This window comes from Brassica oleracea, chromosome C3 (assembly GCF_000695525.1).
Source record: "Brassica oleracea var. oleracea cultivar TO1000 chromosome C3, BOL, whole genome shotgun sequence".
Lineage (NCBI taxonomy): Eukaryota > Viridiplantae > Streptophyta > Magnoliopsida > Brassicales > Brassicaceae > Brassica > Brassica oleracea.
In genome coordinates this window covers 57,549,138-57,565,181 of record NC_027750.1, presented here as the reverse complement: position 1 = coordinate 57,565,181, position 16,044 = coordinate 57,549,138, and the positions used below count along the sequence as shown (strand labels likewise).

Genomic DNA, 16,044 nt, shown 5'->3' with positions numbered 1-16,044 from the left:
GGCATAATTTTTTTATGCGCTTTAGACACCACCTATGTCCGGACCGGCACTTTGTATATTGTATAAATGAAGAAATTTTTTATTCCATTTAGACATGAACAACCTATTTTCACACATTTAGTTTATTACTTGAACCTTACTTCGACCATGTGGACAACATATTTGGTTATGCTCCTGTTTAGATGTGGTGGTAACTGGACGTGGTTATATTTGGGATTGGACCATACGCGTCCAGAAAACGAAAATGTCCGGTAACTAGCACGACATGGACAACTAATTTGACACCCCTACTAATTAAGCTCTTGTTTCTACATATCAGAGTTTAAAACTTACGTTATTCTATTTGTTCACATAACATACATAACGCATGATCATTTATTGTTAATTTTATTAATATTTTATTGAATGAACGATTCAAAACTTAACAAGTGATCACAGTTCTTGGACTTCGTATAATATAAAGCGGAGGTTGAAGTAGATATGCAAAAAATGAAATACGAATCTCGTGACGTTGTCGTAGTACTATTAAAACAGAATAATAGTATAGATTCTGCCCATGTTTTTTAAATTATATACAAGAAAGTGTCATTACCTAATTTAGATTTTTTTTAATTAATTTGTTTCCTATATGTATAACCTATCATTTTTAAAAAGTTTTTGACCCGTAATTAATTCACTTACCATATTTATAACTAATCATATTTATAACCAATCTCACACCATATTTATAACCGACCATATTTATTATATAAGATCGTATTTAAAAAGAAACAAATTATCAAAATCTATTAATCTCTTATTATACACGATTCCTTTTCGTTTTTTTTTCTAAATGGCCAAAGAATGCGGCTACAAACCAACAACTTATGATCGATCATATGACAAAAACTCATGGGTAATTTTGTAATGTTTCCATATTAAATATCCGTCACGTATTTCCAGCTATTTACGTAAAAACTGTTAACAATAAATTACACAAAATTGGTCAAATAAGAACAATGACTATAAGTATGGCGGACTTTAAGATCCACTGTGTATCCATTTCAGTTTCAGCTCTCTTTCTGTATTTTTTCTTTCCTCATTCACTCCAGATTCAAAAAGAAAAAACACTTTCAGAGTCTGAATCTTACATAATATATATATATTTTTTCTTTCTTTCCACCGAAATAAGAAAATGGGATCAGAAAACGGTGACGATGGGCTTCGTCGGAGAGGTTGTTCATGCACGAAAGATGATTTTCTCCCGGAGGAGTCGTTCAAAAGCATGGGGAATTACGTTAAAGCTCTTAAAGAGACACCGAGTCGGTTCGTAGACCGTTTACTGACTCGGTCACAAGACTCGGTGGAGATTCATGATATGAAGGCACGTAGTGGTCACGAAATGAAGAAAACGTTAACGTGGTGGGATCTGATGTGGTTTGGTGTTGGTGCAGTCATTGGGTCAGGAATATTCGTTCTTACCGGACAAGAAGCACGTGACAGTGCTGGTCCCGCTGTTGTGGTGTCCTTTGTAGTCTCAGGTGTCTCGGCTATGCTCTCCGTGTTTTGTTACACCGAGTTCGCCGTGGAGATTCCTGTCGCAGGTAACAAAATATTATGTTTCTTAGTATAATATTATTATTCTACCTATAGTTCATAACTAGAGAATAAAATTAGGATTACGTATAATACGCAGTAATTACTTACTTCCTTGATAAATTAATTTTCTTGTTTTGACAATTTTTTGTTCCTTTTTGGCAAGTTGTTTCCTTCTTTGGTGTAGATTAGGTTTGTCCCACTTTATTGGAAGTCCAATCACCATACTTAACCCAAGACCGAACCGATCAAATATTGTGTAAACTTTTTTTGATAACCCGGATTATCCCAGCCGAGGTCCAGACCGGCGAAGACACTTTTAACACTACGGGTGATAATATTTATGTTTCACTTTTTGTGACCCAAATCATCAAAAATTTAGAAGATTAGATGGTAAAACTTAGGTTGTGCACCCATACTGACTCTGGTTCTAGGCTTTCTTTTGTCTTTCATTCTTTTATTATTAATTGTGCACCCACTAGATAAAATTTCTATTCGCCCATGGACTCCAGACTAATCTGCCAGCCCACCGACGACGGACAAATCATGGTTGCTTTATGTACGGTCTAGCAACAGGATGGGTAATTTGGGGTAGATTTTTGAGTCCGGGCGCTTAGTACCTTTCCGAACTCGCTGTACCACCCGACATACCCGCATGATTTATGTACATGTCGATAGAGTCCCAAATGTATACAATATGCTTCTTATAATACTTGAAATGCATAATAATTTAGTTACTTGTCATCCCTTGTCATATCACCGTTTAGATTTAAGCTTTTAGATGATAAACACTAGCTAATAGGGAATTCCAACAAATTGGGGCAAACCTAACTTTACTAGAGTTGATAGCTATTTGTTGTTTGGCATAGGTTGTGTGGCGGTTGACCAAAAAAGAAGAAGAATTGTTTGGCTGAAAAAGAAACGAATTGTTCATATATATTTCTGTAAATAATAGTATAATTTTTGGTATACCGTATTTAAAGACGACTTAGTTTACATGCAAAACAAATTGTTCACTTAGAAGACTTAATTTACATGCAAACAAATAATTCTGTATTTGTTGAATGATTCGAAAAGGAAAGCCAAGAACGTAACAATATAAGACGTGACGTCATATTTTCACAACTTCACGTCTTTACATTGTGTGTAGGTGGTTCTTTTGCCTACTTGAGAGTGGAGCTAGGCGACTTCATGGCTTTCATCGCCGCTGGAAATATAATCCTCCAGTACATAGTCGGTGGAGCCGCCGTAGCTAGGTCATGGACCTCTTACTTCGCCACTCTCTTAAACCATAAACCTGACGACTTCCGCATAGTAGCTAACAGTCTCCACGAAGACTATAACCACTTAGATCCAATCTCGGTCGGCGTTTGCGTGATCATTTGCGTTTTAGCCGCTATTGGCACAAAAGGCTCATCAGTCTTCAACTACATCGCTTCTATTATCCATATGCTCGTGATTCTCTTTATAGTCATAGCAGGATTTATTAGAGCTGATTTCAAAAACTACTCCGACTTTGCTCCCTTTGGAGCTAGAGGAGTGTTTAAATCCGCGTCGGTTCTTTTCTTTGCTTATATTGGATTCGATGCGGTTTCAACCATGGCTGAGGAGACAAAGAATCCTGGGAGAGACATTCCTATTGGTCTTGTTGGATCGATGGTGCTTACTACGGTTTGTTATTGTCTCATGGCGGCTGCATTGTGTCTTATGCAACCGTATGGAATGATTGATCCGGATGCACCGTTTTCTGTCGCGTTCTCGGCTGTTGGATGGGATTGGGCTAAGTACCTAGTTGCCTTTGGTGCTCTTAAAGGTATGACAACATTTTTGGCGTCCAATATTTTATATTTGGTTGTGCTTGTCTTATAGTTTTTACAGTAGCATGCGACAGTTGGAGTTGGTTATTCATCAAATTTTGGTTTCGGTTAGATTTAATTTAATTTAGTTTAACTTTTAGATATTTTTTTGTTAATTTAATTTGGTTTAAGTTTAAAACTTTGGATAATTTTAGTTATTTCTGTTAATTCGATTAATTTAGTTCAAAAATTTGATTAGTTCAGTTCGGATCAAAATACTAATCCTAGTTTATAATTTCATTTTTAAAACTCATAGACTTGAAGGCTAAAAAAAAGACTGTGAGTTTTAAAAATGAAATTAAGAAGTTTATTTTATCCAACTAAACACCCTTATATTCAAAATCTTTGAATTTTGCAGGTATGACGACCGTATTATTAGTTGGAGCCATCGGTCAAGCAAGGTACATGACGCACATAGCCAGAGCCCACATGATGCCACCATGGCTAGCTCATGTCAACGCAAAGACCGGAACACCCATTAACGCGACAGTGATTATGCTGACTGCGACAGCTCTCATCGCATTCTTCACAAAATTAGGAATCCTAGCCGATCTCTTATCCGTGTCCACACTTTTCATCTTCATGTTAGTCGCTGTGGCTCTCCTCGTCAGGAGATATTACGTCACCGGAGAAACATCTTCCAGAGACCGGACCAAGTTCTTAGTGTTCTTAGGTTTGATTCTTGCATCCTCTGCTGCGACTGCTGTCTATTGGGCCTTGGAAAAGGACAGTTGGATTGGTTATTGCGTTACGGTTCCTATATGGTTCTTGTCTACCGCTGGGATGAAGTTTCTTGTGGCACAAGCTAGGGCTCCAAAACTTTGGGGTGTTCCTTTGGTTCCGTGGTTGCCTTCTGCTTCCATAGCTATTAATATCTTTCTTCTTGGTTCGATCGATGCGAAATCGTACATTAGGTTTGCGATCTGGACTGGTGTTCTTCTTGTTTACTATTTTTTGTTTGGGTTGCACGCAACTTACGATACAGCGAAGGAGACACTAAAGGAGAAGATGGCGCTGCAGAATGCTGAAGAAGGTAGTGTTGCTGCGGAGAGTTCTGGTGCTGCAACTTCAGATCACTAGCTAGCTTGTTTTAATAATTGTGACAAAAGTTTGATAGAATTTTAGTAACTGGATTGAATAGGAGAAGAAAATTTTCTTTAGAATTAGTGGATTGGCCCAACACTAATGCAAGGGACCTTATTCATAAACCACCTTCGAGTTAGTGGTGATAAAAAGATTCTGTAGAAATAGTTATTTTGTGATTCAAGAACTCAAGCACACACAAACTCGATTAGATGACCAAAGAATCAGATTCAATAGGTCTACAAATATAGTAACTTGATTAAGAAAGATTCTAGCCACAAGTCAGGCTTGGATTCTCTCGAGACCAGACTTCATCAGTTTCTCAAACTATGATGTTCCTTGGAGAATGTGGTCTGCTTTGTAGCTTTAGGACTCTTGCCATCACTCTCTACAGTAGGCCTGTACATAACCGAAAACCAAAAACCAAACTGAAAACCGAACCGAATAAATCGAAGTAGATCTAGACAAGTTCTTACTGTTCATTACATTATTTGGCAGAAGGCTGATACTAAGTAAATCTCTAACATAAGAACACCATTAATGGGAGTGCTCAAGGGAGTGCTAAGGGGTAGACCCCACTATAAGAGAGGAAGAAGCGGTGCCAAAAACACCAAATTAAGCACCGAAACTACTATTTCGCGGACCCTATTTTTTAATCAGATAAAAAGAAAAAAAAATAAATAAACATTCTATCTGGGGTTTATGGGTTAAAGATGCTCTAAGAAAGTAGTTTAACCTTTTAACCTGAACTGGACTGTAGTTAATTGAAAGGTGGGGGTATATTGGTCTTTATAAACATATAAACAGATGAAAAGCAAACTAAACAACCTTAACAGACGAGATTGCTTTGATACGCAGCCGTTTAACCACAATATAACTGGAGGGTAGTTAAGTTTGAACGCGAGGGTAAATCGGTCTTATCAGTTACTGTCGTAAAGCTCCACACTTTCTTCCTCTCGCTCAAAATCCATAGATCGATCCGAAGCCTCCCCGAGCCTCAGTCTCCGTCAACTTCTGGTAAATCTTTATCGCCCGATCTCTAAATGCTTAAGGTTCTCGATGTGTCTGTCGTAGAGGTGATTGTTTCGATTTTTCTGATGAAGTGCGAAGATGGCCGGAGGTCTCGTACGATCTCTGGTTTTGGTTCTCGCCGTAGCAATCTGCGGTGCAGCTTCATTATTTCATCCGATTTCAAACTCTCACCGATCCGCGGCCCTGGATGTGCTCGTACCTGTCGATGGATCCTACAAAAGGTTTGGTTTTCTCTAAAAATCTACAACTTTAGTTAACCGTGTGATTAGTTTTGGTTTAATCTCTGGTTTAATGTTAGCGCAGCATAACCGGAGACTTTCACTAGTTGGTTGCTCGTTTTACTGATTACTTCTGTTTGAGTAGTTAACCGTGTAATTAGTTTTTTGGTTTAATCTCTGGTTAAGTATTAGCAAAACCGGAGACCTTCACTGTTTGGTTGCTCGTTAAAGCTCAGGACTTGTTTGTTTGTGTAGTAGATGATTGTGTACTGAACCATTTTGAATTTGCGGTTTTTGTTGTATTCAGCTTGGAGGAGGCATATGAAGCATTAAAGACGTTGGAGATTCTTGGAGTTGATAGGAAGTCTGATTTAAAGTCAGCGACTTGTGAGAATGTTGTTGAAGTTCTTGCGTCGCCTTCTTCTACTTTGAAGGATGCGTTCTATGCTTTGAGCGTCAATGGGATTATGAGATGCAAATCTGGAAAAGATGTTCCTAAGGTAAACAATTGTCTTTCACCCTTTAAGCGGCTAGAGTAACTTCATCTGTTGCTTCTTTTCCTCTTTTGAAGAACATTGTCTCTAAACTTCAAGCTGGAGTTAAAGATGCTAAGTTGTTGCTTGACTTCTACTATTCTGTCAGAGGCTTGGTGCTTGTTAAGGTAAATACTAATTAGACTTGAGTGGGATTGACTTCTCCTTTTTCCATATGGTCTTCTAAGAGTTTTTCTTAGTTTTTCGCTTATTACGTGGAAGTGTGACAATTTGTTCTATTCAAGTCTTCCGTTCTTGCTTTTCTCTTTGTTGGCTTCAGGCTTGACCTTGCTTTTCCATAAATGCAGGAGCAATTTTCTGGAAATGATATAAGTTTTGGTGATGCCGAAGCCATTTTCCTTTCCATTAAGGTTTGAACTTTGTTTATCTTACCTATTTTGTTGTTTTTGTTGAACTATCAGATGTTACACTGTACGCTGTCTTTCTAAACTTTTAATTATAGATTCTTGTAGAAGTGTATAGAGCGCTGACATGTTGGTGGTATTCAATAACTATATTACATACTACTAAGATTTTTTTTTTCGAGTAATATTTGTGTAAAGTAGTAAATTTGTATTAGGCTCTTAGCCAGAGTGATGGAAAATGGCGATACAGCTCCAACAATCCGGAATCAAGCTCCTTTGCTTCTGGTAAGTATTTCATATCGGATTAACCTTTCCGACTTCACGACATTAAACGTTAATGATGAACCTTGTAGATTATTTCTTTCCTTTCTTGCCTTTAACTTGTTCACTTCTTTTGCTCTGTTATTTTTACATTCTTAACCTAAGGTTTTCTTTTCTCTCCAGGCTTAGCCTTCGAAACTCTTGGTGGAGTGATTTCGTTAGCACCTTCAGAGATTGATCAATCATTGGTAAGTGAGATCTTTTGCTGCACTATATTACTGATTTTCTGAGGATATATTTTGGCGAGACATCACTGGGATAATTTGGTTTACTTTTGCTTCTGGAACCTCTTACCTAGTAACTAATATACTAAATTATGTTTTGATAATTTTGATTCCAAGTCGTAGCTATAGGAAAGGTTATGTATGTGTACCTGACTTTTTTTTTAATCTTGTTATGCCTTTTTGCCATTTTATCTGGTTGTTTGGTAGATATTACTTGGCCATGTGATGATATGATCATTCTTGTTTGTCATCTTGTAGATTCAGACATTGAAGACGAGTATCCTGAAGCTTTTTGACAGTATCCAAAAATATGGTATGTAGTACACTACTTGCTATACTATGTATATGTTCTCCAGTCACTTCATATTTCTTTCAGTTTAGATTCGCATTTCTAGGATTGATGATTTTTTTTTGGCCTTTTAGATGTTGGAACATTTTACTTCGATGGAAGTGAAGGCCCGATTTCAACAACTGCATCAGTAATTAGAGGGCTCACGTCATTTGCAGCTGCAGAATCCACAAGATTGAACGTATGCAATATGCATATTTCTCTGTATCCTGTATTCTGTCAGATGTGTTGATAATTCACCTTCGCATTCCCATTCTCTCATGCAGCTTGCAGGTGATAACATAGTTGGTTTGGCCAAGTTCTTTCTTGGTGTTGGAATTCCTGGTGATGCCAAAGATTTCTTCAACCAAATAGATGCACTAGCTTGTTTGGAAGACTAACAGGCAATGCTACTTTCATGCTCCATCTATGCAATTTCTCTTTGATTTATATCAGTACACGTCTTAGTATCTTAGACGAGAATTCAGTAACCTTGAGTTGAGTTGAGTGATACAAGGACAGTAAGACTTACTGTTACTTACGTCTTTCATGTAAAATACTCTGAAGGGCTTGCAGTCCTCCATCCTAGAATTTTGAACAAAATGATGGCCGCAGAAATGATATCTATAGAGAAGAGTAGAAGCTTAAAAGCATAAACACTTACGAAATTTGAAGCAGTTGCTCATTGATTATGCTCTCGCCAAAAATTTGTCATTCTATGGGAGAAATAATATGTTCCATGGTCGTTCTCTATGATTTCAGGTTCGCTGTTCCACTCATCTTGTCTCTTCCATCTACTGTCATTTCAGTGACAAAGAAAGAGCCTCTGAAGGTATCCCATCAAAACTTTCATCAAGATGTGACTGATATAGTTTGAGATGTTATATTCTTTTTATCACCTGTTTTTCCCCTTATGGTTTCTTACAACTCTCTTCAGAGTTCTTGGTGTGGTACTTGTAGCAAGGAAAATCTTCTTACCTTTGAATATCGTGGCTTTTATTACGTGTCCCTGTTGAATAGTTGTTTTCGTTAGTCTAGATTTTCTGGCTATACCGGTTGGATTATAGTTGGTAGAGATTCTCTCATAGAATTGCATGCTATGTGTAGAGATCTCGTATATTTGATAATGATTCAATCTAGTTGACCCTTCGTCCACTCCTTTTTTGGATATTTTTGTTTTTTAAATTTGACTCTCTTTATCTGGCACTAGGTTAAGGTTAGCACTGTACTCGGTTCTAAGGCACCAGCTCTTAATGTGAAGCTCGCACAAGCTCTATGTTCTGGATCAAAAGGTTCTGTAATTAACAACCAGGTAAATAATGTAGCCTCTCTGACGGTTTGAGCTCGCATAAGTAAATGTTGCTTATTATGTGCTTTAAGGCGGTATACATGCTTCCATTGCATTTTTGGGGGTACAGGAGCAACGTACTTTCTGGACTCATTTCCCAAGAACTTTGATGTCGGAAAGTATACATTTGTATTTGAGGTATTGCTCTTCTTAGGATGTATTACAGACGGACCATATATAATAATGTATGTTACGAACATGATAAACTTCGTTTTCTGTAGATCTTGCTAGATGAGTTGGCACATGAAAAAGTATACATAACTGAAGCTCAAACAAAAGTACCTATAGCCGCCACAGGAGCTATTAGCATTGAGAACGCAGAAATTTCTGTACTTGACAGTGACGTTGGAAGCGTTGAATCTCAGAAAAAGTATGTCAACTGTGTCTTTGTACAAAACATATATCTGTTTTTCAACTTTCTTCTTGTGATTATCATCATTTTGTTTCTTGGTTCTCTTTTGCAACTACTGTAGGCTAGATTTAACTAAAGATGGAGCAGTATCGTTATCAGCTAACCATCTCCAAAAGCTACGCCTGTCCTACCAGTTAACTACTCCACTTGGCCATGTGTTTAAGCCACACCAGGTTTGTTCATTCCCGATTCTGCTTTATAAATTGTTTTGCTCTGTTCACTTTCTTGACTTGCTAATTTTTCCTCGCAGGCATTTATCAAACTGAAACATGAGTCACAGGTCGAGCATGTATTTCTCGTGAAAGCTTCTGGAAAGAAGTCTGAATTAGTTATAGTTGAGTTCCTTAAACTACACTTTGAATTGTTTTCTCAAAATAAATTCTTTGACATATATCTTAAAATTTTGTGAAAGAAATGAAGTTCTAAATACAATATTAATGATTGATGTTTATTGTTCCCTTCAGGATTTTCTTGGATTGGTTGAGAAGCAAGCTCTACTACCTGTCTGGTAAATATGAGATCCAATTAACTATTGGAGATGCTTCAATGGTAAGTACTGTTGTTTTACGCCTCAGAAAATATGAACAGTGTTACTTTCCCAGGAGAACTCTTTGTTGAGTAATATTGGCCACATCGAACTAGACCTACCAGAACGTCCAGAGAAGGCGCCTCGTCCTCCCCTACAACCTACTGATCCTTACTCAAGATATGGGCCAAAGGCTGAGATATCACACATCTTCAGAGTTCCCGAAAAGCTTCCAGCCAAGCAGCTTTCTCTAGTTTTCTTGGGTCTTATAGTTCTCCCATTCATCGCCTTCCTGATTGGGGTCGGTCTTCTTTCACTTGTAAATAGACTCAGAAACACAAATTCGAAAAGAACGTCATTGCATTTGTTTCCCAACTCATATACACTTTTGTTTATGTTTCAGCTTACACGGTTGGGAGTGAACATAAAGAGCTTCCCATCATTGGTTGGAGCTGCAACTTCCGCTTTGCTTTTCCATGGCGGTATTGGAGCTGTTCTGCTTCTCTACGTGCTTTTCTGGTTGAAGGCAAGTTATCAATACCGTTTCTTATTTTAAGATCATTGCATCAAAAAATCTAATGCCCTTTTTTGTTCTCCTTTGCATTCTATACAGTTGGATCTGTTCACAACTCTAAAGGCACTTTCTTTGTTGGGAGTGTTTCTATTGTTCGTCGGACACAGTACACTCTCTCACCTCGCATCAGCATCGAACAAGTTGAAATCTGCTTGAAGAATTATATATATTCACTATGATGGATCTTGTTTGGATCATGCGTCTCCATGGAGCAGCTTTTTTTTTTTGTTAGTTTTGTAGCATTGCTTATATAGATTACGGTGATAGTCAACTCTCGAAAGAATATCAGAGTACAGTTTAGTAAGTTAACAAGAAGAGTTGCTTTCGGTTCCTCTTTTTATTCGGTCGAAGTTGAGCCATATTTGCCAAAGCCAGTCAACGACAACTACAAGGAAATAATATAAGTAATTGGTATTTGACCCCTCACATCACATGGCACCGTTACAACTTAACCCAACTTTACAGTTCGAATCATAAATGAGAATAAAATAGAATAAAATAAAAAAGTAAAAGAGAGAATGTAGTTGTCATTTGAAGACAATCATTATTTTTTTTGTTCATCTGAAAAGTTTGTGTAAGAACATCATATCTCTTCCTCTCTCTCTCCTCTCATTGGTAAGAAGAACGTTATCAATCCAATCTATATCTCCTTTGTTCCAATTCCTTGCATGTTCTTCTTATTCTTGGCATAAATTTATCTTTCTCCATCGATTTTCTGTATATCGTCAAGTTTGAGTTTCTTCGTCGAAATGGTTTCAGGAAAGGTTAAATATCAAAAAACTTTCGGATTTATTTTCATCTCAATGAATTTCTAATATCTAGCTTGTGAATTATGTAATGGATACGAATAATCTACATTCTGGGTTTATCTCTTTCTTGCATCTGGTATTGAAAAACGATATGTCCCCAAAAAAAAAGATGTTTTGTTTTGATATTTGCAAGGCAGAGTTTGATAATGTAACACATTATTGTGCGTGATGCGTGTTTCATTTGTTCTGTATAGGACTCTGTTTGATGGTTGCTATCTTTCAAGAAGAGCAATGAGTCATTCTGCAGCAAGCTCAGGTAACTGCTCTGCTTTACTTTCCTAATCATTACTCTCTTAATGAAGATTAGTATTTACCTGTTAATATAATCATTATAGTTTTTATATAGTACTACTGCCTTGAATTTTTCACAAAAAATATATTATGTGGTGTTTATAGGACTCTTTTGTAACTCATTCACCTTTGTTGCTTTCACAGGTAAAAGGAGAATAAGAGATCTCTTAACTCAATCTGATAACCGAGTCTGCGCTGATTGTGGCGCTCCAGATCCTAAGTGGGCGTAAGTCATCTCCGTTAAAACTCTCCCTCATATGTTATCTATAACATTTAACTCTCTAACAATTAGCAATGTAACCGCATCTTTATAATTAATTACTACAGGTCAGCCAATATCGGAGTGTTCATATGCTTAAAATGTTGCGGTGTGCACAGAAGCCTTGGCACTCATGTTTCAAAGGTGATGATGCCTCTTTGCTTCTCCTTCTAAGATGCTTACAAAATGTTCTTGTGGAGATGTTACTTTCATTATGGAAATAACTAACATAACCGTTGTAATACAGCTTTTTCTCTTTTATAATCATATATTTGCTTCACTAGTTCTTGAAAAGAATCCTTTGCAAGCTTATTGATAGTTTGAGAAGGTGTTTCCAGGTCTTATCTGTAACATTAGATGAATGGTCGGATGAGGAAGTTGATTCAATGATCGAAATTGGAGGAAACGCCTCTGCTAATTCGATCTACGAGGCGTTTATACCTGATGGTTCCTCTAAGCCTGGACCTGATGCTAGTCATGACCACCGTATGAGGTTTATCAGGTAAGGTTTAATGTTTATACCAAATACCCTTTTAACATTTTTAGTGGTATAATATTCATAACTCTCAAAATCTTAATATCAGGTCAAAATATGAGTTCCAAGAGTTTCTGAAACCAAGCTTGCGTATCACATCTGGGAAGACCTCTAGTACAAAGAGCTCATCATATCGTTCATCAAGTCTTTCTTCAAATATCATCGATAGCTTTCGCACAACTTCATCATCCCAAAAGCCGGTAAAAGCTTCTTTCTCTGAATCAAATTGAATACTTTGAACATTGTGATTCATGGTGTTTAAACAATGGCAGCAACTTGAAGGCATGGTTGAGTTTATTGGATTGTTGAAGGTGACTCTTAAAAAGGGTACCAACTTAGCTATCCGAGACATGATGACAAGTGATCCCTATGTTGTGTTGACTCTAGGACAACAGGTAAGTTGTCTTTAATTAATATATGTTCTTACCGTTATTCTAGTGTGATTGGATGGTTGATCTTGTTCATCCTATTACTAGACTGCACAATCAACTGTAATGAAAAGCAACTTAAACCCGGTTTGGAATGAGGAACTCATGCTCTCTGTTCCTCATGACTATGGCTCAATGAAGCTGGTAAAAAAGCTTAACATCCAAATCAGTTTCTACTTCTGATTGAATCTTTTAACTGAAGTTCTCTGGCAATTTTGCAGCAAGTGTTTGATTATGATACATTTTCTGCTGATGACATAATGGGAGAAGCTGAGATTGATATCCAACCTCTGATCACATCTGCAATGGCTTTTGGAGACCCTGAGATGTTTGGAGATATGCAGATTGGGAAATGGCTGAAATCGAACGACAATGCCCTTATAGAGGATAGCATCATCAACATTGCAGATGGGAAAGTGAAACAAGAGGTTCAGATCAAGCTTCAGAACGTTGAATCTGGTGAGTTAGAACTAGAACTTGAGTGGCTGCCTCTTGACCAATGATAAAATAAACAGTTTATTATAGGCTCATTAAATCTATGTATGGAGAAAGAAAATCTTATTATTGTATTCTGTATTCATTCTAATTATGGAAACTTCAGTCTTGGAAACCCTCTTTGGTGTTTTTTTAAAAGAAATTATGAGAGCCATTTGTATAACTCAAATAGATTAAATGTTTTAGTTCAATTTTTTTTTTTTTTTGACAACAGATATTATTATGCTGTAAAAGAAAAATACAATTTTATTCATTTCTTATCCGGTATGTAACATCAAAACTCAACACTAAATTATGAATGGATCCTAGATCATCACTTGATACTCGGCTTATACAATTACAAGCTACTTACCCCATATTCGTCTTGAAAAAGCAAGTATTTGCTATCGTTCAAGTCGGGTAACATATATTTAACTTTTATTATTTGTAACTTGTAAGTACAAGTGAAGTGTCAAGACTTGTTATTTTTGTAACTATTTGATTCATGTACTTGCTACTCTTTTTTTCATATAATAATTATACTTAATATTTATTAAATAAGTATTGTTAACATTTATCTCTTTATAAATAAAACTCAATACAAATGTTGATATTTACGTTACTATATATACACAAAACTTAACAGAAGTTTATGATTTAAAAATTAAAAATATTCATTAAAATATTGAAAATCTAAATTTCAATCCAAAATCCATTGTATTTAAAATTTCAAATATTTTAAATCACGTATAAATTCAAATAATCAAGTATTTTAAATTTAAGTAACGGATTTGAGCAAGTAACATAAAAAAAAAAGCAAATAATGTGCAAATACTCAAGTAGTTGGTATGGCAAGAGCTCTTTTTAAACGAATCAAATGCAAGTAGTCAAATTTAATTACTTGAACAAATTAAGCCGAGTATCAACTATCCAAAAATTAGCGGGTACTTGTTCCGTGTCCACCTCTAACTCAAAAGCATGTAGTGTTCGTTCAACTAATGTCTGATTCTTCATCCAAAAACATATGAAACGCTGCGTTTTGAACTAACAGAGAAGGCCCATTAACTCAAAAAGTTCAAACCGGCCCATTAACCTGAGAACTTTGACCCGGCTCTCTTCTCGTAACTTCATCGTCCCCATTTCAGTGATCCTGAGGTCCTATAGCTTAAATCCTTTCCCTCTCAGAGGTCTCAGGTGATAGAGACCAAATCACAAGGTAATTACGTGTTCCATTCTCTGTGGTTCATCTTCGATCAAGTCTTTTTTTTCTTGTAACGCCTTGATTTTCGATTGTCTAGTTCTGGTTCTGCTGTTACTTTCTTTATGTGTGTTTAACAAAGAGGTGAAAGATCTGATTTTTTTTTTTAATAAATACCATTGCTTTAAAATCAGATTCAGAGTTTTGTTACAGAAGTAAAACGATGCATCCTCCACTTACCCCACATAGACATCCTCTGTGTCTTGAGGTCAGTTTATCCATCTCCTATTTGGTTTCTCAAATCTGTCTTAGTTTCTAATCTCTGCGTGTGACTGCCTCTTTAATAGGATCCTAGTTTGTGTACCAATCATATGTATTAGAACATTGTGTAACAACCCGCCCCGTGGGAACTACCCGCCCCCAGGCTGGCCCTGCAGGGCTCACATGCGAGGTGTTAGGGTCGGTGCCCTGCAGGGTTGTGAACCTGGGTCTGCGGGACATGGCATTTTGTAAATCTTGCAATCCAATTAAAATTTAGTGGCGGCTTTTGCCAATGTTTAGTCATAAGAAGATCTCGTTACTAAATCCCTCTGTATGATGTCTTACTTGTTTTCTAGATAATTGAGGAGTTCCAAAAGTGTCATTTAGAGCATCCCATTGGTAAATTCTTTGGGGAGTGTACAGAGCTGAAAGTAAAGCTTGATCGGTGTTTCCGCCAAGAGGTATGTTTATTCATAGCCAAGAGAGTGCGTTGTGCAGCTTAATGTTTGCGGTTTGATTACACTTTGCCTTAAGAGATATCTTACTGTTTTATTGCAGAAAGCTGTGAAGCGGAAGGTAAATTTCGAACGAAGCAAGAAGCTTCAAGAAAGGCTCAAAACTATAAGGAAAGAAGAAACTGCGGAGACTTGAGTTTTGTTGGATACTGATCTCGATGAAGAAGTTTATTTTGAAAAGAACACGTTTATGATAGATCCAGGAGGAAGAGTTTGAATACACTTTTCGTCTCGTAAATGAGCGAAAAACACGGGTTTATACATCTATTGATTAGGGTTTAAAATGAGTTGGTTATTGGAGTGTATAAAGCTAATTAGCCTGGTCTGCAACGATTATGTGACTGGCGGTTAATTAGCTTGGAGTGTAAGGCTACTATACGCTATAAAAATGCAGTAAATAAGATATCTTGGTCTACAAGAATTTTTTTAAAGAACAAAATTTCCACACGTTTGGAAAATTTGTGACTTCATTCGGTCTGCTCTGAAACATGTTTATAAAACGATCCAGGAAGATGGTATTATAAATCTATTGAGTAGGAATAAGGTTTTAAAATGAAACGAAATGAGGCGGTTATTGGTGTGTATGGCAACAAACACGTAGCTAACAGAACTTCATTTAATTGTGGCTACAAAAAAAAAAAAAAAAAAAAAAAAAAAAAAAAAAAAACATTTGAATTCCGAAGTTCCCTAACATAACTGGACTTCTCAATCTTCTCTTTGATGTCTAGGACAGTTTCAGAGACTGCTGAGTCTGGGATACCACACATCTCTAAAATGAAAAAAGGTCTTACGATAAGACTCAAACTTTCATTTATGTTACTTGTCCTGCAAGAAACAGCGAAAACATGACCTTGGAATTGAAGGACTGCATTCAATAAA

General features: G+C 36.7%; 3 protein-coding genes and 1 pseudogene across 4 annotated transcripts; all 4 read left to right on the top strand.

The window, feature by feature from the left end:
- Window positions 1-1,105: 1,105 nt before the first annotated feature.
- On the top strand, window positions 1,106-4,619 carry LOC106333103 (cationic amino acid transporter 1-like). Its single transcript, XM_013771584.1, has 3 exons — window positions 1,106-1,583; window positions 2,726-3,388; window positions 3,790-4,619. The coding sequence occupies exons 1-3, from the start codon at window positions 1,175-1,177 to the stop codon at window positions 4,509-4,511; spliced, it is 1,794 nt and encodes a 597-aa protein (XP_013627038.1). The 5' UTR covers window positions 1,106-1,174; the 3' UTR covers window positions 4,512-4,619.
- A 692-nt stretch (window positions 4,620-5,311) lies between these two features.
- Window positions 5,312-10,735, top strand: LOC106335811 (annotated as a pseudogene).
- A 164-nt stretch (window positions 10,736-10,899) lies between these two features.
- On the top strand, window positions 10,900-13,329 carry LOC106335810 (ADP-ribosylation factor GTPase-activating protein AGD12). 2 transcript variants are annotated; one of them, XM_013774426.1, is made up of 9 exons: window positions 10,900-11,010; window positions 11,399-11,460; window positions 11,640-11,721; window positions 11,823-11,898; window positions 12,093-12,256; window positions 12,339-12,489; window positions 12,562-12,684; window positions 12,766-12,861; window positions 12,939-13,329. In XM_013774426.1, exons 2-9 carry the CDS (start codon window positions 11,436-11,438, stop codon window positions 13,218-13,220), a joined length of 999 nt encoding a protein of 332 aa, XP_013629880.1. In that variant the 5' UTR covers window positions 10,900-11,010; window positions 11,399-11,435; the 3' UTR covers window positions 13,221-13,329. The 2 variants fall into 2 exon arrangements, with proteins under 2 accessions (XP_013629880.1, XP_013629881.1); XM_013774427.1 differs by lacking the exon at window positions 10,900-11,010 and adding an exon at window positions 11,044-11,159.
- Window positions 13,330-14,318: 989 nt separating this feature from the next.
- LOC106332705 (COX assembly mitochondrial protein 2 homolog) lies at window positions 14,319-15,568 on the top strand. Its single transcript, XM_013771180.1, has 4 exons — window positions 14,319-14,407; window positions 14,584-14,657; window positions 15,007-15,111; window positions 15,209-15,568. The coding sequence occupies exons 2-4, from the start codon at window positions 14,613-14,615 to the stop codon at window positions 15,299-15,301; spliced, it is 243 nt and encodes an 80-aa protein (XP_013626634.1). The 5' UTR covers window positions 14,319-14,407; window positions 14,584-14,612; the 3' UTR covers window positions 15,302-15,568.
- Window positions 15,569-16,044: the final 476 nt, after the last annotated feature.

What these genes read in the sequence shown, in the direction of transcription:
- LOC106333103 (XM_013771584.1), top strand. Translation starts at nt 1,175, where the DNA reads ATGGGATCAGAAAACGGTGACGATGGGCTTCGTCGGAGAGGTTGTTCA. An exon ending in CGTGGAGATTCCTGTCGCAG is followed by an intron (nt 1,584 to 2,725) that starts GTAACAAAATAT and finishes CATTGTGTGTAG; the next exon opens with GTGGTTCTTTTGCCTACTTG. An exon ending in TGCCTTTGGTGCTCTTAAAG is followed by an intron (nt 3,389 to 3,789) that starts GTATGACAACAT and finishes TGAATTTTGCAG; the next exon opens with GTATGACGACCGTATTATTA.
- LOC106335810 (XM_013774426.1), top strand. Translation starts at nt 11,436, where the DNA reads ATGAGTCATTCTGCAGCAAGCTCAG. An exon ending in CACCGTATGAGGTTTATCAG is followed by an intron (nt 12,257 to 12,338) that starts GTAAGGTTTAAT and finishes TCTTAATATCAG; the next exon opens with GTCAAAATATGAGTTCCAAG. An exon ending in ACTATGGCTCAATGAAGCTG is followed by an intron (nt 12,862 to 12,938) that starts GTAAAAAAGCTT and finishes GCAATTTTGCAG; the next exon opens with CAAGTGTTTGATTATGATAC.
- LOC106332705 (XM_013771180.1), top strand. Translation starts at nt 14,613, where the DNA reads ATGCATCCTCCACTTACCCCACATAGACATCCTCTGTGTCTTGAG. An exon ending in GACATCCTCTGTGTCTTGAG is followed by an intron (nt 14,658 to 15,006) that starts GTCAGTTTATCC and finishes CTTGTTTTCTAG; the next exon opens with ATAATTGAGGAGTTCCAAAA. An exon ending in ATCGGTGTTTCCGCCAAGAG is followed by an intron (nt 15,112 to 15,208) that starts GTATGTTTATTC and finishes GTTTTATTGCAG; the next exon opens with AAAGCTGTGAAGCGGAAGGT.